Here is a 20,870-nt window from a genome sequence, read left to right on the forward strand (position 1 = left end):
CAGCGAGGGCTCAGAGCGGCAGGGGGAGCCCTGGGCCCCCACGCAGGGTGAGGAGGGGAGTCCAGTCCGGTCCGCCCTCCCTGGGCTCCGAGGGGCGGGCTGGGGGCAGCAGGGCCAGCCCGCACCGCCCGCACCCTCAACGTTGCCCAGGGCAGGGTCCAGGAGGGGCTCTTGACCATTTTGAGCCCTGGCCCCTTTGGGGGTCCCGCGAACCTATGGGTTGCTCCTCAGAACAGCGTTGTAAAATGCTCCAAATGAAACCACAGCTTGACAAAGGAACCGAGGAGTTAAGACATAGTTGTTGAACTAGAAAGTGGTGATAAAGTAACATATGTGCTTCTTTATTGAATCATTAAGTAGCAAGGTCAGGCGCAGTCTAATAACTGTCATAATTTTGAAGTAGTGATATTTGCAACACCTGTGCTATGACAAGGGATTCCTGTTGGGACAAGTCATGGGCAGAGCTGGTACCACGTCATGGAAGGAAGCGCTGCATTTCAGTTGGACTCAAAGAAATAAAGGCAAGTTCTTCCTACCCTAGTCCACGGACCCCCTGAATTCTATGTCCAGAGTGCCTGGAGGGAAGCTCTTGCGGTGGGCACAACGGGGCCGATGGCCACTTCCAGGCTGCCCACCGTAGCTGGGTGGAGCCGTCATGGACAAATAATGACCATGAGTACTTAGCACTTCTGATGTGCTGGCCTCCATTCTAAGTACTTTACGGGTATTAACTCATTTAATCCTCCCAACAGCCCTGTGAAACAGGCACTGAAATTATTCCGATGTGACAGATGTGGCTCATGAGGCACAGAGAGGTTAGGTAATTAGTCAAAGGTCACACAGCCACCAAACAGTAGTGCAAGGGTTTAAACTTGGGCCTCTCGCTCCAGAGTGTGTGTGCTTAGCCTGAAGGCCATGCTCAGTGCCGAGCTTCAGCCCAAGCACCTCCAGGGACAGGAGGCTGGGGTCTCGGGGCTTCACGTGGACAGAAGGAAGCGAGGATGGGAGAAGGCTTGAGGAGAAGGGAGAGAGGTGAAGACTGGAGGGACTCCTGCCTGCATCTGTTCTCTTCCTGGCTAAAGGGGAGCCAGGGATGAGCGGGGGTTCTAAGCCACATCTCCCTGCCCACTGCCTCCCCTCCTTTCCCCGCCCCCCTCCTTTCCCCGCCCCCCCCTTCTTCCTCCCCTCTCTCCCAGCTGTCTTTGAGCCCCTTACCCGCTCAGCACGCCCAGCACCAAGTTGAGGATGAAGAAGGAGCCCAGCAGGATCAGGGTGACAAAGTAGATCCAGGGCCACTCGTTCCCAATGGCATCGTTGACCTGGTCCAGACGCAGGTGTGAGCCCCATCCCCGACGTGAGGGCTTAGGCCCCCTTGTCAAGCTGGCCCACGCACCGCACCCGACGGCGGGGGCAAGGAAAGAGGCCATCTGGGTCCGGAGAGGAGCCTCTTCTAGCCTGAGGACCTGGGACTGGGCCTTGCTGATGGCTACCGGCCGGTGGGACTGAGCCCTGCCTCCCTCCGGTCCCCGGGCTCCCTGCCTGCCCCTGTCATGCCGGCTACCTCCAGTCGGCCTCTTTACAACCGAGATTCCTCACAGTGGAAGAAGCACTAAAAAGCCTTGGCCTGCGCTTGGCCGGCTCCTTCAGCAAGCACGCCTGTGACCCTGGATGAGGCGCCGGCATCTCTGAGCATCGTTCCATCTGCCTCCTGAGCTGCTGATGGGAGCTCGCTCCTCACAGGCTGGTCACGGGTGAAACAACACGCGTGACCGTCCTTGGAAACGTTTAATAATTGGCTCCCGTAATCTGAGTTTACGAGAGCTACTCCCACTAATCCTTTATATGTGCAAAGCATTTGATGGGTTTACAGGCATCCCCCATAGGTAGTGTCAACCCGCGGCTGAGCTCCGGGGTTGGAGCCGGACGGTTAGAGGTCAATTCTTGGCCGTGTCGCTCACTAGTCCAACAGCGGCCAAGTCACCGAACGTCCCTGAGCCTCGGTTTCCTTATCCGGAAAATGGGATCAATGCCTCCCACTGTTGGAGGATCAAAAAAGAAATGCAGCCTAACTCTTGTATCACCAAACAAGTCAACTTCTCCAGCAAGAGAACGTCTACGGCACTAGGTGCCCGCACTGCGGTAATTCAGTTAGTGCCCCCACTAACCATCGTAACTACCCTGAGACGGAGTTATAGTATTTTTATTTTATAGACGAGGAACCTGATATCCAATCCTATTTTTATGGAAAAGCAATCTTGCCCAGCAGCAAGAAGAGAGACTCAAAGGGCCCTTCCTTCCTCAGGAAATCTGAGATCCCACGCCATCGGCACCAAATCACTCACAGCCAGGATTAGGGACAAGTTAGGACGTGAGACCAGAACCCGCCGAGCTCCGGGTTTCCGTCCCTCACCTGCTCTTGGGACTGCGGACACAGGTGGTACCTCGGCCTCCCCCAAGGATGCTAGGACACACACCTGAGGCCCAGAAGGGCTCCCCGGGGAGGCGCGAGGAGAAGCGGTGAGACCCTCAGCCCGGGACTGGCAGGCCCCACCCGCTCCCGGCGAGCCTGTGCTGGGGGAGACAGCCGGCGGGCTCGGGCCCAGACCCACCCAGTAGAGGACGTCGGTCCAGCCCTCCATGGTGATGCACTGGTACACGGTGAGCATAGAGAAGCCAAAGTTGTCGAAGTGGGTGATGCCGTGGTTGGGGCCTGGCCAGCCGCCCCGGCACTCGCTGCCGTTGATGGTGCAGCGGCGCCCTGACCCCGTCCGGGCACAGGGCGACGGCTTCTCGTTCTCCACCGTGGCCACGATGTCTGTGGGCGGGCGGGGGTGGTAAGCACCGGTGCAGGGGCAGTAAGAGGGGGCAGCAGGGTGCGGGTCTCAACATCAGTTTAAAGTCGGGGAGGAGGCCTTGCTGGGAGAGTGTGGTGCAGACCATAGGGGGCTGGGCCGAGGGCAAGGATACGGATACGGATACGGATACACGGATATGGACAGGGACACAGGCGTCTGCAGACAGGAGCTCGGGCCCAGGGCCTCACTGGAGGCGCGGCTTCTATGGACTACAACCGATGAAGCAGATGTGATATATCGTTTGTACCCACAGAGCTTTGTAAAAGGAGGCAGCAGCCCAGCGGGGGCGGAGGTGTGGGCCGGGCCTCACGCTCCAGCTTGAGAGCTCTGTCTGGGATACAGAAGTGGGGATGCGCCCCGATGCTGGGATGCGCTGGACTGGGGTGTGGGTCTGCTTTTAGCGGGGTGTCCCCAGCAGGCCTTAGCATCCAGGGAGCACCTGAATGGTGCTCTTATTGTCTCTAAAGCCTGAAATTTGGGTGACGTCTGTGTCCCCTTTTCCCCTGGGTAGGTTTGGTCTCCTCTTGTGTTCAGAGAGGTCAGACCGTGAGAGATCGAGTGGCCTTCCTTAACCTTGTTACCAGGGGGCTCAATCCTCAGGAATGGGACAGGGGGGCACAGATGGTCCTGAGCTTGGCGTGTGGTCCCCAGCCCCTCGCAGCTGGGTAACCCCCATCCCAGAGGGGCTTGGGAGCGCTACCGGTCAGCACTGGGCAAGACCTCGTGTGAACACCAGGCGAGACCCTCGAATTTCGTTTGAAGGTTGTGCTAGAAAGCCCCCTCCTCTCTGCCCTGGTAATGCCGACGAGAGGCCAGAGATCGTCATGGGGACAGGAGGAGGCTGAGACGGAGCAAGTTAGGAACAAGCCCAGCGACAACGCCGTGAGAGGTGTCGTTGGAGCTGGGCTGCCGTCCCCTTAGGCGAGCGCAGGGAAGTGGGGAGGGTCCCCCAAGACTCTGCAGGTCTCCACCACCGAGTTAGGGGCTCGTCCTAACAGAGGTCACCTCTGCCTTGTGCTGGGTCCTGTTCCTGCACCCCCAGTGGCAGCGGCACTCGGCCCGGGGAAGCTGAGGACCAGCAAACTGCTGCTACCTGAGAGCGGGGACCCGGGAGTACGGTCCATCCTTTCATCAAAATGCCCAGGGGCTTCCAGGTGGCGCAGCGGTTGGGAGTCCGCCTGCCGATGCAGGGAACGCGGGTTCGTGCCCCGGTCCAGGAAGATCCCACGTGCCGTGATCCATGGCCGCTGAGCCTGCGCGTCCGGAGCCTGTGCTCCGCAGCGGGAGAGGCCACAACAGTGAGAGGCCCGCGTACCGCAAAAAAAAAAAAAAATGCCCAGACTCTATGTGCCCCCTCGTTTCTCATTCTTTGAACAGATGTAGGGGCAGAGTTTTCCAGATCCATGTGACATGTGATGTCGCAACAGACCGAATGCAGCGATGGGAGAACTCGGCTGACATCCGCTAAGCCAGGTCAGTAAGGAGGTCCAGAGCACATGTAAAACGGTACCACTCTTGTCGCCAAACATTTTTGGTTTGGTTTGGGAAAATAAAGTTATTTTTCAGTAATTTTTTCAACTTTGAGAAAGTATATTATTTATGTTAGTATGTAAGTGGTCTATTACTGTTCTTTTTAAAACGAGTTATTAAATTAATACTATGACATTTTTCTCGGTTTTCATTCCCAACACCGTACACATCAACAGACAAAATCTATATAAACAAAAACTCTTTGGGACCCTCAATAATTTTGAAGAGTGCAAAGGGATCTTTTTTTTTTTTAATTAAAAATTTTTTTTTTGGCCACACGGCACGCAGGATCTTAGTTCCCTGACCTGGGATTGAACCCACGCCCTCGGCGGTAAAAATGTGGGGTCATAACCACTGGACCACCAGGGAAATCCCCCAAAGGGGTCCTGAGAGCAGGCAGTTTGAGAGATGCTGGTTTAGAAGGTGTAGTTCAAGTTCATCCAGGCCCCAAGGTAGCTCATCTCTGACCAGGGGCCATTCGGCCGTCGGGTGCTTCCTGAGTCCCATTCAGACCCCACCCTGTGGGCCCTGGACTAAAAGCTAAGACTCCAGCTACAAGGCAAGTACAGACAGAAATTCGGGCTGGGCCTGAGCCTACATGTCAATCCACAAGTGGCCAGAAAGCCCAAGGGCACCAGCCTTATGTGGGGCAGGGGTGCTCAGAGGAAGAACCTGACCGTTCACCCCCCTTGCCCCCTGACCCCAGCAGAGCTGTTTCCCGCCCAATCTCCCTTGTCCAGGAGAAAGCCATCCCCAAGGTCAGTGGATGGGGGAAGCAACGACCTAGTCCTGGGGCTTCTCCACGGCTGGGTGAACCCTCCTCTCGAGACATCCGCAGACCTTGCCGACACCCCGGCCCGGAAGCTCACCCGTCCCGATGAAGTAGCAGGTCTTGTGCATCTTGCCCTTGAAGAGCTCCAGCCCGATGATGGCATAGATGATGGCCATGAAGAGTACAAGCAGGGCGATGTGGAACAGGGGCTGCATGGCCTTGAAGACGGAGTTGAGGACCACCTGCAGGCCTGGGGGGCGTGAGGGCAGGGGGAGAAGGATGCCTCAGCCCCCCTCTTGGTCTCCTGGCCCTCCCTCGGAGCCTCCTCCACACCAGGGTAGGAGGGCACCCAGGACTGGGGCGAGGGGGAGGGGCTCTGCCACCCACTGGGCACCCCGGACACCAGCCGGAGCGGTCTGAGCACGCGGAAGGCCCTCAGAGCCTTGACGTCCAAGCCGGCGCCTTTGCTGCTCATTGGGGCCGTGTTGGTCTGGATGACGTTGACCTGCTCCAGAATCACGGTGAAGACCCTGGGGAGGACGAGAGGGAGAGAAGGTGGCCCAGCAGTCCACTAAGCCTCTGGCCCGGGGCTCAGGGGCCCCGTGTCCCATCCACGCTCAGGGTACCGGTGGAAAGACTGGGGGCAGGCGGCAAGGTACAGTTCATCAGCCACTAGCAGCTCTGGTTTGGTGACACCCGTCTGGGGAATTTTAGAAAAAATCCTGAGGCCACGTTCAGGCTCAGTAAGAAGAGTGTCGGGTCCATGTGTGATAGCCACTCTGGGTCCTGGAGGGGGCAGCTACGGTCAGGCCGGGGGCTGAGCACAGCCCGTGGTGGGTGGAGGGTTCCAGCAGCCCACACTCGCGCTCGGAGGAAGGGGGAACGCGGAGGAGAGAGCCCGCAGCTGGTTCTCCGTCGAGCTCTCCTTCACTGCATTTCTGACAAAGCCCCTTTATGGTCCTTCCTGCTCTCAGTGTACTCCGATTGCCACTATCCTTCGAGGTCCATCTCAAGTCCTTCTTTAGGAATCCTTCCATTGATATCTGAACCCCCTGGGCTGCACCGCGTGTGGAACAACGGTGCGCTGCGTGGCCTTGTCCTGCACAGACTCGTGGCCTCCAGCCAGGCAGTCCGTCAAGGGCAGAAGCTGGTTCACAGAATTCTCTGTGTCCTGTTGTACCTAAAGCAGCACTCGGCAATTAGTAGAGAAGGAATGTGATTTTTAGGGAGTGGAAGGGCAGCCTAATGGTTAAGGGCAGGCTCTGGAGCAAGAGTGCCTTGGTTGAAATCCCGGCACCGCCACTGGCTGGCTGTGTGACTTTGGGTGGGTTGCTTGACTTCTCTGCGCCTTACCTTCCTTAAATGGAGAAAATAAGAGGATTGTTGGGAGAATCAAACGAGATGGTACATGTAAAGCACAGAGTAAGTGTATGATAAACGCTGCTGTTATAATTAGGTCATGGCTACCAAATCGTAGGTTATGGGCTCAACCACGCTCCCCCCCACTCCAAATTCATACGTTGAAGTCCTAACTTGTGGGACCTCAGAATGTGGACCTTTAAAGCGGTGATTCAGTGAAAACGAGGCTGTTCAGGCGGGCCCTAATTCAGCCTCCCATCCTGGCCCTTGGAAGAAGAGGGAACTTGGGCACACACCAAGGGTGCGTGTGGATGGAGGAAAGACCACGTGGGGACACAGCGAGAAGGAGGCCGTCAGCAAGCCAAGGAGGGAGGCCTCAGGAGAATGCAGACCTGGCCACACCTTGATCTTGGACTTCCAGCCTCTAGAACAGTCAGAAAATACATTTTTGTGGTCTCAGCCCCCAGTCTGTGGCATCTTGTTACAGCAGCCCAAGCAGGCTCATACGGGTTATTAAACGTCTGTTCTCATGGACCCAAATAACAGGTGCTCAACACAGGCCCATGGAATACATGAATAGATGATAGTAAAGCATGAGACGTTTATGAACGTCCAGAAACTGCTGGGCACTGGAGCCACTCACACGTTTCCAGTTTTGTGTGAAGAGAATAAGGAGGGCTTCCCTGGTGATGCAGTGGTTAAGAATCCACCTGCCAATGCAGGGGACACGGGTTCGAGCCCTGGTCCTGGAAGATCCCACAGCCGCGGAGCACCTAAGCCCATGTGCCACAACTACTGAGCCTGTGCTCTAGAGCCCGCGAGCCACAACTACTGAAGCCTGTGCGCCTAGAGTCCGTGCTCCACAACAAGAGAAGCCACCGTGATGAGAAGCCTCTGCACCTCAACAAAGAGCAGCCCCCGCTCGCCGCAACTAGAGAAAGCCCGCGTGCAGCAACAGAGACCCAACGCAGCCAAAAATAAATTTATTTTTTAAAAAAAGAGAGAGAGAGAAAATAAGGAGACTGGCGGTGACTGGCTGGGGAGGGTGTGAGCCGTGGGCGCCCCCCCCTTCCCCGGCCCACACCCCTGCACTGCTGCACCTGCCTCTGGGCCCTCGGGCAGCCCGCTGAGCTCAACCGCTCCCCCCCGGCCTCACTCACCCCAGGAAGACGATGATAAAGTCCAGCACGTTCCAGCCGCTGCGCAGGTAGGCGTCCGGGTGGAACAGGAAGCCGTAGGCAATGATCTTCATGGCGGCCTCAATGGAGAAGACGATGAGGAAGAAGTACTCCAGCTTCTCCTGCAGGGCGAGGCAGTCACACCACGGCTCCCCTACCTCTGCACCCTGTTCCGCCGCTCTGCGGCCCCCGGTCCATGGTGTCCCGCGCCGCCAGCTCCCTCCCTCCCTCCCTCCCTCCCCCTCCCCCTCCCCCCGCGGGTGGTCCCTCCCCAGGGCGCCTCTGCTATGTTGTGTTCCTCCTCCCACTTTGTCTTCTTAGCTGATCCCTAGCTGGAAATGCCACATGTATTTCCGTCTGGTTCATTTCCTATCTTACACACTACAGTATAAACTTCATGAGGTGTGGGGGTTTTTGTTACTTTTTTTTAATGACTTCACTTCTCAGGCCTAGAACTGGACGAATGAATGAACGGTCAGGGCAGCCCCCAGAGGGAAGGCCCCCAGATGGCTCTTGTTTGGGCGGCTTTCTCCTCCCTCGTCCCGACGACTCACAGTAGGAGGTGGAGGACGGTCCTCGGGACTCCAGCTGGGCCTCCCGGCTGGTCAAGGTCTTACCTCTCATGTACTTTTCTGTAACCCCCAGCCCGCCCCAGCTGCCCACACCTGCTGCGGCCTGCAGGCAGCCACTTAAAGGGCACAAGCACCGACGCGCCAGGCGGGTGTCGGGGGTCCCTGTGCCTGGACGAGGCCCCACAGCTCGGAGGCCAAGGGCTTCGGCTTAGTGCCCCCTGCAGAAGGCCTTGCCCGCTCCCCCAGACCCTCCCCTGTAGGCCGGCTCTCTCAGCCTCCCATCCTGGCCCGGTCACCCTGCCCTGTCCTCTGGGCCCAGGAGAGAGCTATTTCCGGAGAAGCAGGTCACTCTGTCAGAGCTCCAGGCTGACGCCGCTGTCCTTGCAACCATCCTAGCCAGGCTGGTGGCTTCTGAGAGCTCTGCACACGCGCCCCCACCAGCGAGCCGCCCCCCAAGCCCGCCCCGCCCCGGACCGGGCTGCAGCCCTGCAGGACCACAGGAGCACATAGAGAGAACTGGACCACTGTCCTCTGGACCTCACAACCCAAGCCCATGTCACCGTCAGTCACCCACACCCACCCCAGAAAGCCCGCCACCACTGGGCCAGCACACTACAGAGCCATCACTGTACTGGGGCCACCCCGCTAGTGACCTGGAAGAGAATTTACTTTAACTTCCGAGTGGGTAGAGATGGAAAGCAAGGGAAGAGGGCGCCAATGGCTCGTTACTATGGATCTGGTCCCAGAACCCTCCCAACTTGGTATTCAGAGCATTTTCCTGAAAGCAAGGTCTCCCTTTGTATGTTGAGGGGGAAACTGAGGCATATATGGGCTAGGCCTGCTTTCCTTAACCTGGACCCTAATCCCTTCCACCAATTTGTAATTCCAAAGCTTTCTCCTTCCTCCAGAAAACAGTAAGGCAGGGTTAGAATGCAAAGCAACACCGATCCATTCAAGGGCCTGTGTAGGGCCACCGGTGGGAACTGGGGCAATCGCTCCGCGGAGAGGCCCTGCCAGGGGGTGGGTGCAGCACGGCCACGGCAGGGCTGAGGGGGGCGGGGGTCCATTCCCCCGCAGGGCAGGCTGCCCGGGAGGCAGATGCAGCATCAGGAGAGAGGCAGGAGGCGCAGAGTGAAGTGGAGTCAGTGTGTAAATGCCCAAGTGGCTGCCACCCCAGGGGCAGGGCAGAAGTGGGCTTGAGGGGAGGGAAAACAGGGCCCAAAATAGCTGCTGTGCTCACAGGCCGGGCGGCCGGCCATGTACCCGGAGGGCCGCCTGCACCTGCCCCTGCCTGTCCGGCTGCCGCCTGGCTCCCAGGGGGCTTGTCGAGGGCCCTGGGGTCCCGCAGGTTCCGCGGCCCGATAGCTCCCCTGGCCCGACCCTGGAGCTCCTGGAATTAGAGCACACTGCGTGGGAGCCCTGCGTACGCACACCCCCCGCCCCCGCCCTAGGAGAGGCAGGGGGACGTGTTCCTTCCTGTGTCACAGAAACTGTGCCACGGATGTCACCTTGGGTGGCCCCCGAGCCCCTCCGGCCTGGGCTCTTTCCCTGGCTGCTGCGGGCGGCGCTGTCTGTCTGTCTGAGATCCACGTCATCGGCCTTCCCAACCCCCCACCTCCCATCCCCGCTTCCTTAGGCTCCCCACTCCAGCGGGCAGAGAGGAGCAGGGGGTTTCGGGCATAGCGGTTCTCTCGGCATCTCTGTTTCCCTGGGTGAGTTCCTAAGCCTCCGTGAACCTCAGTTTCCTCGTCTGTAAAACAGAGATGACGATTGCTCCCTGCCTGAATCAGCGGAGGACAGGAGACCGTCGTGTGGGAGCGTCCGCCTCGCCGGGCCCCTCCCGACGCTCAGGGGGTGACAGCCTTTCCGCACCGCGTGCTCCGGTTCTCGCGGAGCTGTGGTCCGAGGTCTTGTCTGGGGGCGGCTCACGGGCCTGGGCTCCGTCCGGCCCACCTCTAACCCAACCAGACACTCCCTGCCCCAGAGCCTGCTCCTCCGAGGGGTCTCTGTCTTGGCCAATGGCCCTGAGTTGCCCAGTGGGGACACCCAGGGTCTTTCCGGACCCCTCCCATTGCTCTGCCCTGGGTACCTCCACCCACCCAGCCCAGGCCTTTCTGCACCCTAACATTTGCTGGATCCACCTGCACTCCGCACCGGCCGGCCTGTCCCCCAAACTCGCACAGCCTGTGTCCCCACGCCTCCCCGCCTGCACGACCCCCTGACAGCCCCTGTGTGATGTCCAGGCCCCGGCTCTCCCGCTGCCCCAGTCCCGGCGCCCCTGTCCACAGCGACCCCTCTGCCTGTGTCCCCAGGTCCGTCACCCAGCCGACCTGTCATCTGCCCAGATCCCTCTGAGCCCCCAGGGCGAGCTCCCCCCGTGTGGCCCGCAGTCCCCGTACCACTGTGCTGCTCTCCACCACCCTCTGCCAAACTGCAGCCCCCCGAGACCACGAGCGGGGGCCCCAAGAGCGGGGATGCCCCTGGTTTCTCTGCCACAGGACGGAAGAGGTGACATTCCCTCAACGGCAATGGGAGCTGGGTGGGGGCCAGGGGCACCCGCGGGCAGCTTCCCTGAGTCTCTGATGGTGGTGGCTAAGGCGGGGCTGGTGGCGGGACTCCCCCAGCCCACCAGGCAATGATGCTCACCCTGGGCACGGCTCCCCTCCCACCCCCAAAGACCTCTGGGGCTCAGGGCTTTCGCCCTTGCCATTCCCTCTGCCCAGAAGGTCCTTCCCAGACAGCCCCACGGGTGCTGTCTTCTTTCTTTAGGACCCCAACCCCAAAGTTGCCAGAGGCCCTCCGGACCCCTCCTCCCCTCCCCCAGCTGTCTTCTTCCCCTGCTTGGGTTCTTTGTCAGCAGCTGTCACTGCTTGCCGTGCTCTGTTTCTCTCCTTCCTTTGACTGTCCCCCCCGACCTGAATGTACAGTCTAGAGCCTTTGCTGTGTCACCGGCATCTAGAACCACGCCGGCCACGTGGGTGTCTGATGTGTCAGTGTCCCTGGCGCTGACCCACTGTCGTCACCCTGGGATGAGCGACGTAGAGGCTCTGAGAAGCAGCATTTGGGAGCCATCAGAGCGACGTGCCACACCCTCCAAGCACGTGGGTGGGTCACAGACCAACGTGGGCTGTGAGTCCCACACGGCACAGGCTGTGACATGGTCCCGCGTGGGAGGACAGCTGGTCAGCCCACGGCTGGATGAGATTTAACAGCGGCAAAGTGGTCTTTCCTCACAGATTGGCTGCGGAGCTCTGCTCTGGGGCACACAGTACTGCCTGGCGCACAGTAGGTGCTCCGGAAGTGTTTGTTGAATGAATACACAACGGAAAATTTAACCTCTGCCGCCACATACCTCCAAAGCGGGTGTGGCCTTACGATCTCTATTCCCGAGAAGGGATGCTAGACCCCAGGCTTTGGCTCCAGAGCAGGGGAGACGTGCCTGCCCCAGCCCCCCCCGCCCCCCGACCTCGAGGGAGGACCATAAACCTGTCTGTCTCTGAGGCGAGGGCTCCGATACCAGCTCCCTAGAAGGAAGGACCTTAACTACCAAACGTCCCTCCACAGACAGGCCTCTCACTGGGCCCCTGGGGCCACGCTTGGCCGGAGGTGGGCCTGGAATGTGACCCTGACTCACAGGCCTTGCACCTGCTTCTGGGGGCGCTGGAGCCAGACCCTCCTAAAGTCCTGGGCTGGAAACAGCAGGGCTCAGGCTGCATCTGCCCCGCTCACTGCCTCTATTTTCGGGCTGAGTCCTCTCTCTCCAAGGGTCAGCCACCCTGGCCCGACTGCTCACCCGCCCTGGCAGGCCCCGGGCTCTGTGGGGAGGGGGTGGCAGTGGGCTGGGCTCCCTCCAGGGGGCCTGCTCGGCCTCAGTCTCCCTGTCTGACTGCAGAGGGGCTGCACTCCTGCCCTGGGCACTGGGGCTTGCCCGACAGCTGGCCTGGACCCCAGCCTCCCCGCCTCCCGCAGCCCCTTGGAGGGCTCTGGGATCTGCAGGGTCCACAGAAAGACCCTAACAGGCTGGTCGGGGCAAGGCTGCAGAGAAGCCACGGGTAGCTGTGGTCACAGGTCCTGGGAAGGCGGCCGGCCCATCCCAGGGCTGAGGCTCCTTCCTCAGGGTCAAGGCACTGTGACCTGTTAGGACACAAATCTTACTGTGGGGCGAGGGGAGTGGCGTTCCACTATCTGTTAACTCTTTAAGGCACGTCTGCTTCAATGAGCCACAGTGGGTTTGTCTGAGGGTCGGGGAGCTGGTGCCTGTAGGGGGGTGGCCCGTGGTGGTTCCCAGAGCCAGCGCTCGGGGCAGGCTGGCAGGCACTGCTGCCACGAGATGCTTTTGCCAGTCAGGGACCGCTTCCCTCCTGGCGTCATCCCCTGTCTCGCCCCTGAAGCAGATGCTGGGCCCTGTGCCTCGGGAGAGGTTTGGAGGCAGGTCCCGGATGGTGGTTTCCCAAGGCCCGACCCTGGTGTGGGAGGCAAGGTGGAGGCGTCTCCCCAGCAAAACAGAGACTCACCCCAGGGTTTGGAGGTTCAAGGGTAGATCGACCTTGGGCCTGCTTCCCCACAGCACCCTGAAGATGCGGCTGGATCTGGGAGAGGGGCCCTGAGGACCCCTGAGAAAGCAGGGTACGGGCTTGCCAAGGCCTCCTGCTTCCTGAACGTGGAGACAGCGGACGGTGGCCTGGGGAACCATATGGCCAGAACAACACGGCCTCGGCCCGGCTGGGCGAGGCCCGACAGCCCCTGCTTCTTGGTGCTGCCTGAGACCTGGGGCTGGGGCCGCAGGATGACCAGAGAACAGCCCTGACTGAAGTTCTCTCCATCCCAGAGGGATGTGGGCTTAGGACCCAGACAAAGTTGGTTTCTAGGAATAAAGATGGTACTTCTTGGGCACCCCAGTGGTGGGTTGAGCTTCACCCCTGCTCTGCTGCTTTTCCTACGTGCAGCTGAGGGAGGTGGGGCTTGGAGGGCAGTGGGGCTCCAGCCCACCTGCCCCGACTCGGCCAACAGCGTCTCGGGGAAGCCGGCCTGGCATCCTGTGACCACACCGCCCGCAGGTGTCCCGGGCCCTGGCATCTGTCTGCATGACCACCTGAGCCTCCAGGTCTGGAAAATGACCTGTTGGAGTGAGGGAAGTGGCTATATTTATCCCAGTGAACTCTCACCCAAAAGGGTGCGGTCTGAGCGGGCTTCTCTACCACCCTGCCTTCCCCCCGTCTTCCTGCATGGAGACCAGCTCCCATGGGTCCGGGAGGGTCAGGCGTGTGACCAGTCCAGAAAAGGGAGCCAGTGGAGCTGAGGGTCACAGAGGAGGAGCCTCTTCGCCTGGGGCGGGGTGGTGATGGCGGAGGAGGGGAAGCGGGGAGCCCACCTGGGAGAGGGTGGGAGATGGTACTGTCTTGGGTAATCGTGGTGACAACAGCTCTGGGTCATTAAGCTTGTGTGCCAGGCCCTGTTCTAGCCACACACACACAGTTCATCCTCACAGGGACCCTGAAGGGGAGCACTCTTACCCCCATTTAACAGATGAGGAAACTGAACCACAGAGAGGTTAAGTAATTTCTCCAGGATCGCTTCTGAGTGGCAGGGCCATAATGTGAATCCAGGGTCCGTGGCCTCAACCACGCCGTGCTGGGAGGGGGAGAAAGGGCACCCAGGGACGCCTGTCCCTCGCCCCCCAGGCCTGGGCTCGGAGGGGCTTGGCTGTGGGCTAGGAGTACTGTGAGGGCAGAGAGGGGACAGAACGGCCACCTACTCCGCCTTCCCCATGTGCCTGCCAGACACTCGTCACCACGACGGTCCTGGGGGGACTCTGAGTCCCCTCGGTGGGAGAGGGCAGGCTCCGAGCGGGGCCTAAAAGCCAGGCTCTCCTGTCATTTTGCCAGAAGCTTGTCCGGTGGCCCCGGCTTGGACGCCTGTGCCCTGCAAGTCCAGGGTCTCTGACGGGCCAGGCCAGAACTGGGGTCCTTCCGAGGGGAGGTGGAGTGGGCTGTGGCCTCAGCAGGCACATTCCAGACCCTAAAAAAAGACAGCGCCCTGGATGCCAGAGGCTTAGCCAGCAGCAACCGGAGCCCCAGGAATGTGCAGGGGCTGCGGTCTGAGGGCAGGCAGGCTTGGGAGGGAGGGAGGGAGGGAGGCCCCGGAGGAGAGACAGGCCCATCCAGTCCCGCCGCTGGCCTCCCCGCGCCTGCAACACCAAGGCTAGCGTGACCGTGCTACCAAAAATCGTTTAGAACTCGGAAATCAGGCACCGCGTCCTTGCTGGAACCTTTGCTCACAGGTCCGGCCAAGGAGTCTTTCGTTGTCTAGGGCGGGTTTCTCAGCCTCAGCACTCCCCGCATTTGGGGTGGACAGCTCTTTGTTGGCAGGCGCGGGGCTGTCCTGTGAGTTGCAGGGGGGGAGGTGTAGCAGCATCCCGGCCTCTGCCCTCTAGACGTTAGCGGAGCTCAGGACACAGGCTCCTCCCCAAGCTCCAGGCACCGCCCAACGCCCCTCCCTGAAAACCACTGACCTGGGGGCTGTACCTTTGCTTGAGTCTCAGGATTCTGCCCCCGAGAAGCACAAATGGTTTCTGCCTGATAGAAACCGGCATCCCACGGCCACACTTCCATTGCCCTGTAGCTAGCCCAGTGTGCCACCCGGCAGGCAATCCTAGCCTATCACTTTTTCTCCGATAGCATGGATTCCTGTTTCTCAAATTCTCTTTGAGCCAACTCTACCCTCCTCCTTGTTCCGTTACCCGTTGAATTAACCTGTGACATGCGTTCCTTCTATATTTTAATCAGTTTTTACTTTTAGTTTGTGGGCGAAGTGATAGATCATTTCTAGCCTGTCCCCAGAACTGGTAACTCTGATCACGGCTCTTGTTTTTCCACGTGGGTCCCCTCAGGCTGGCCCACGCTGGAATGGAGACCCTCCCAAAGGTTTCCTTTAATTGATTCAGTCAGGGAGTCCCCCAGGAGCAGGGCTCCTTCTGGCCTCAGGGAGCAGGTAGCCCTTCGAGGGGCAGAGCTGGACTTGCAGGGTCCTGGTCTGGTGCTGGTCTCAGCCTTCACCTCCCTGCCCTTCGCTGGCCCTGGGGCAGCTCAGGGTCTATTCCATCCTTCTGCTTCCCTGACCCATGGTGCCCCTTTGTGACCGGAGTCCCCAGCCTCCACCCGGCTGGCAGAACCCTGGGACAGCCGTGTTAGCCACTGGCCCTCCAGGCCTAAAGCAGCCTGCTCTCTGGGGCAAGGAGGGGTGGGGCTGGATCTCAGCATCTGTCCTGGCCTGGACGGGCAGCACCTCCACAGTCGGGAGAAAGTGGGGTCTCACGCAGGGAGGGGCCGGGGCCTGCTGTCCTGGGACCCGGCCCCTGCAGGCCACTCCCCAGGGAAGCAGAGACCCCTCTCCTCCTGTGTCCCCTTCTGATGTCCAGGGAGCCACGCCCAATGCCCCACCGAGGGTACAGGTCTGCCCGCGGAGTCCACTGGGCATGCGCTGTGCCTCAGTTTATTCATCTGTAAAAGTGAGAAATAGTGCTGCCTTGTGAGGCCGTGGTGGGCATTCAGGGGGACAGTGCACTGAGAGCCGTCAGAGCAGCACCTGGCGTGGGGCAGGTGCCCGACAGCTGAGGATGAAGACGATGATGGCGATGATGACGATGGTGATGATTGGCTAGAGGATGGGGCCGGGGGCGGGGTCAGGAAAGCCGTTCAGATGACTTGGATGTTGGAAGGAGAGGAGAAGGGTTAAAGAGTTTGGGGACAGGTGGTGGGGGGTGGTGAAGAAGAATTTTTTGTCTGAAATAATCCTTTGGTCAGAGCTGCTAGGGATTATACCCTTTGACTCTGGAACAACCTGGGGTCTCTGTGACCAGGGGCTTTGTGGCTGGGGAGCCCACGCTGAGGCACTGTGACCCCCGCATAATAAAGATTCCTTGTGTCGTTAGACAACGTGGCATAATTTATAAGGGCTTGACTCATCCAGAACCTTCTCTGAACTTTACGGTGTTATCCCCATTTTACAAGTGAGGGAACTGAGGGCACAGAGAAGTTAAGTAACTTGCCCAAGATCACACAGCTGCAGCTCCAGAGCCCATCGTCTGAACCACCGTCAGCTTCTCCAGCCCGGCTAATGCAGCTTTCAGCCTCAGTGAGAGCTGGGGCAGGGGGCGGGGGGAGAAAGAGGAAAAAGCACCCGGAGGGGCCCCCTGCCTCCCGGGGGAGATTGTTCCCAGGACAGGTGTCGAGGCTTCCCTCCCATGAGCGAGGGTGCCAGCTGCCTGGAGTCTGCACACCAGGCCCCTGTGGGAAGCCTTTCTTGCCCCCTGACCTTTCCCCCTTCACCCCAGCTAGTCTGCAGTCACCCGAAGTGAGGGAGCTTCTGTCGCCCAGTGCTCAGACCTGCCAATCTCCGTGCTGGGTGGACGCAGGCCTCTGCACCTGCACCGTCGGGGGTTGACCTCGCCGTCCCCCTCCCCCAGTCCAGCCTGCTCCTCCCCCAGGAACGCCTGTCTCGGAAAGCGACACCACCATCTGCTCCGTCACCCTCTCTGAAACCCGAGTGTCACCCTCGCCTCCTTCCTCCCCTCCCCCATGCTCTGTCCCCACGCCCGTCAGGCCCCGAGTCCACAGATCCCCCGTCCTGAATCTCCCACTTCTCCATCTTCACCGTCACCTGGGCCTCAGCTCCACTGGACACCACTTTTCCTGCTTCCGCCCCCCCCACCCCGTTCTACCTGATGGCCTGAGAGGTGCTCCAAATCCCAGCCCGTCTCTCCACCTCGTGCCTCCAGCCCTTTGCCCACGTGCCCCCTCACCCAGAGCGCTCCTCCTGCGCGGCTGCGACAGCCTCTCCTCCGTGCCCCACACTCATCTGCGACCTGCTCCAGGACTGGCCGGCCCAGCGCGAGATGCAAGTGCGCGGCGCTTGTTCACAACCTGTGCCGCTAAAGGTGCGGAAATGCCTTCCTTCCACGCTCCCTTTGTCAGCCTATCATGGTGGGCTTTATGGCCTATTTAGTGTTTTGAGGAGGGTGCAGACCCTCCCAGGCACCTCCTCTCCGTGACCCAGTGCACATGCCGCCCCCAGCCATGCCCTGGCCCTTCACACGGGCCCAGTGCCTCCACCCGAGGTGGACAGGCCTCCCCCAAGGAGACACAGAGCACTGGGAGGGAGGAGGGCCAGAAGCCGGACCCTGCAGGGCCCTCTCTGAATGGGCCATGGTGCTGTCAGCCCAGGCTGGGGACAGCCACCTCCGTGGCTGTCCTGACACACCGAAGGGCATGTGTGCCAACCCTGACGCTCCCGGGACCACGCCCAGGCTCTGCCAGGTGGCCTCCCAGGGGACTGAGCTGAGAGTCTGTTCTCAGAGACAGGGGAGGGGTGGGAAGTGACAGAGGCAGGACCACGAGTGGGCCACGGCCCTGTGCCCCGTCCCCGTTGAACTTCACTTACAAAACATGGACTCAAAGATGAAATTATCAGATGTTTCGATGCCATGACCCCAGAGCATCACCCCCTGAGCACAGGGCCCTCCCGAGTGCAGGCCACACCCCGTGAAGCCGGCCCTGCCCTCCAGGCTCAGGTCAGACATGCCATCCGCTGGGGCCGCCCTGACGCCCCCGTCTCACTCAGGTTCTCCTCCCGGACAACGTCTAAGTGCACCCAGACCTTGCGTGTTTCCCGTTTCATTTTAACGGCTTGTTTGATTGATTGGATAAATTAATCTCTGTCAAGATGGGAATTATGTCTGCTTGGTTCACAAGTAGGTCCCTGTACGTGCCAGGGATGTAACAGGCACACGACAAATATCTGTTAAATAAGAAAGTTAGCGCAGAGTGGGTCCTTGGGCCTCCCTTCTCCCAACCATGGTTCTGTTGGATGACTGGGGGGGTCCCAGACCTTCCTCAGATTCCTACAAAGTGGCCAATAGGGCGACGAAGAGAGGAAGCCCCCATCTCCCTCCCTCCTGCTCTAACTGCCCTCCCTTCCCTCTTGCTGGCTTTTGTGGCGATCAGCATATAACTACAAGGAGAAGCGGGGAGGCCTCAGCTAGGAGCTGGCTGTGTGACCTTGAGTATCACCTGCCCTCTCTGGGCTTCACAACAAAGGGTCCCTCACCGACGAGCAACGACCCACCCAGCTCTGACCTTTGACGTGATGGTCGTTACTTTGGGAAGGTTTCCGGTCCGGTTCTGCCAGGGAACTCATCACCCTGTCTCTACGAACCCTAGAACTTACCCAAGACTCCATCACTCAGCCCACAGGCCAAAGGCAAGCACACAGCACCGTGTGAACTTTTTAGGGTAGCCGTTTTGTTTCAAGATGGCAGGCGACATACCCGCTAAAGTCTGATTCTGCACCTTCAAGGAGGGTGGAGTTTCTTTCCAAAATAGTCAACTTCTTAAGGAGTTGAAATGGAACCGAGGCCCCCTGATATGAAGTCCTAAAGGGTGGAGTGGATGCAGGCCCCCCCTGGATTCCAGAGCAGAGACAAGGGACCGGCCTCAGGGGGCCCAGCCTCCGAGGAGCACCGCCCCCGCCTGCCTCACCGCAGGGCCTGCCTGCTCCGGCTCCCACTCTCCGAGCTTTTCCGCTTATAGCCAAGCACACACTTAGAATCCCAGCTCTCCCCAGCTCAAGATAGATTCCTATGGAAACCAGCGCAAAGCAGAGGCAGAAACACATGCCATCCTTCCAGGCCCTGGACGCATGCGTGACAGTTCTCCTTCCGCCCACCCCGCAGAGTTAGTGCAGGAAAAGCCGCTGAAAGGGCGTGTCCGTCGGCCTGTCCCCTCAGGGGCCTGGTAAATGCCCAACACCTCCAGGGGCTTCCCCAGGGACCCTTGTACCGTCACCACATTGGTGGCACAGGCCGGGTCTGAAAGTCAGAGCCCCGCGTCTGAGACCCTGGGAGAAGACGCGTGCATGGGGGTGACCCCCTGAGCCTCAGTTTCCTTGTCTTGTAATGGGTCTAATAACGTTACTGACTTCATGGGGGCAGTTACAGGAAGTGATTAGCACAGAACCTGGCATCCGATAAGCACTTAATAAACACCGAGCATTTTATTGTGATCTAGCTCTTGGGTAAGTCCGTCTTTTACCCCCCCTAAGCCTCAGTTTTCTCATCCGTAAACAGAGTGAGCTGGGGAGGAGCCAGGACAGCCTGGTTCTGGAAAGCCCCTTCCAGCCGCGGCCTTTTCTGGCCTGTGGACTTGTCACTGGTGCCGGCGTGAGGAGAGTGTGGCTCTAACACATGTGCTCTCTTGCCGTCAGGCCATCCTGGAAAGGCAAGCCCCACGGAAGCACGGTCCTTCCGGGTTGCAACCAGGGAAGGGAACTCGGCATTCAGCCCCCATCGCTGGCCCTACAAAGCCTCAGTTTCCACATCTGTCAAATGAGCCTAGTTTAGGGGCCATGGGGAGGAGGATGTGGCTTACTGGCGCAAGGAGCTCAGCACAGCGCCCCTGGCACAGTACTGATATCATGGAACCCAGCCCGGCCAGGTTTCCCTGCAAAGCTCTGAGCCCCTCAGCCAGTCCTGCAGGTGGTGGGGACGTGGGGTCTGTATCCTTGGGGGCTGCAGCTCCAGTGTCATCTACCAGCGCGCAGCCTGGGCGGCAGGCCGGCAGGAGGAAGGGAAGACCCCTCTTACCAGGCCGAGGTTCAGAGCGCTGCTGTCGTCCTCCGGCATGGGCAGGTACGCGGCCAGGGCCACACAGTTGGCGAAGATGGTGAGTAAAATGATGGTCTCGAAGGGTCTGGTGCAGGGTTAAGGAGAGCCCTCGAGTGAGGCGTGGGATTCGTGGGATTAAGGGGAAGGGCGCACTGGGGGTCTGTCTGGACTGACTACAAGGCCAGGCTGATGGGCCCACGTTGCCCTCCTGCAGGGCACAGACGGGGCCAGGCTCCTGTGGGGCACCCGCCTCCCTCTCCTCCAACAGGGAGCGTCCACTGAGACGCTTTGGGACCACGAGGCTCTGGCTCCTGGCTGGGGGCTACTCAGCCTCAAGGCCCGGGGAGTCTTAAGCCCCCATCTCAGTACCGATCCCCCCAACCCCCCAGCACCACCGACCACTGCTCTCCCCGCTCCGCGGAGCCACGGCCAGACACGCCATGGCGTCCTCGCAGAATCAGCAAGGGAGGCTGGGGCTGCTGCGGCCTGGGCTAAGCACCCCCGGGAAGCGGGCCTGGAGGGATGAAACCTGGACTCTGCAGCCTGAGGAGGGGATGGTAACCGACGGTAACCGACGGCATCCGTGGCCCCAGGGCCATGCACCCACCCACACAGGCCCTGCCAGCCATTTTCCGGAGGGCACTCCCACCAGGCTCCCTGGATTTGCTGGTGAGTAGCACAGCCTCCGGGGAGGCTGACCGTTACAGGGCGGCTGTGGAGGGCACTGAGGGGGAGAAGCGGGGAGGCCCGAGCTCTTCGTGTGTGGTTGGGGGATGCCCTGTACAGATGGCTAGAGGGAGACCCCACGCCCTTCCCAGCCACCTTCCTCTGCGGTTTGAAGAGAGGTGGCCTCGGGGCAGAGGACTGGAGAGGGGACAGGATGCAGGCGAGAGACACGGGTGGGGAAGTCTGCCCCCGACCCCCAGACAGGAGGGCACGAGGCTC

The 20,870-nt window shown here is 60.1% G+C and overlaps 1 protein-coding gene across 2 annotated transcripts in view; it reads right to left on the reverse strand.

Moving 5' to 3' along the window:
• The window catches only part of CACNA1S (calcium voltage-gated channel subunit alpha1 S), a 60,681-nt gene that overhangs the window by 38,774 nt on the left and 1,037 nt on the right, over nucleotides 1-20,870 (reverse strand). For both annotated transcript variants that reach the window (XM_049716410.1, XM_049716406.1), the window contains exons 2-7: nucleotides 19,905-20,010; nucleotides 7,677-7,816; nucleotides 5,545-5,687; nucleotides 5,255-5,407; nucleotides 2,610-2,815; nucleotides 1,216-1,319 (exon numbers count right to left, since the gene is read on the reverse strand). In XM_049716410.1, coding sequence (XP_049572367.1) covers nucleotides 1,216-1,319; nucleotides 2,610-2,815; nucleotides 5,255-5,407; nucleotides 5,545-5,687; nucleotides 7,677-7,816; nucleotides 19,905-20,010 — 852 coding nt within the window. The remainder of the gene's footprint in view (nucleotides 1-1,215; nucleotides 1,320-2,609; nucleotides 2,816-5,254; nucleotides 5,408-5,544; nucleotides 5,688-7,676; nucleotides 7,817-19,904; nucleotides 20,011-20,870) is intronic.

The sequence above is a fragment of the Orcinus orca genome, chromosome 1 (genome assembly GCF_937001465.1).
Source record: "Orcinus orca chromosome 1, mOrcOrc1.1, whole genome shotgun sequence".
NCBI lineage: Eukaryota > Metazoa > Chordata > Mammalia > Artiodactyla > Delphinidae > Orcinus > Orcinus orca.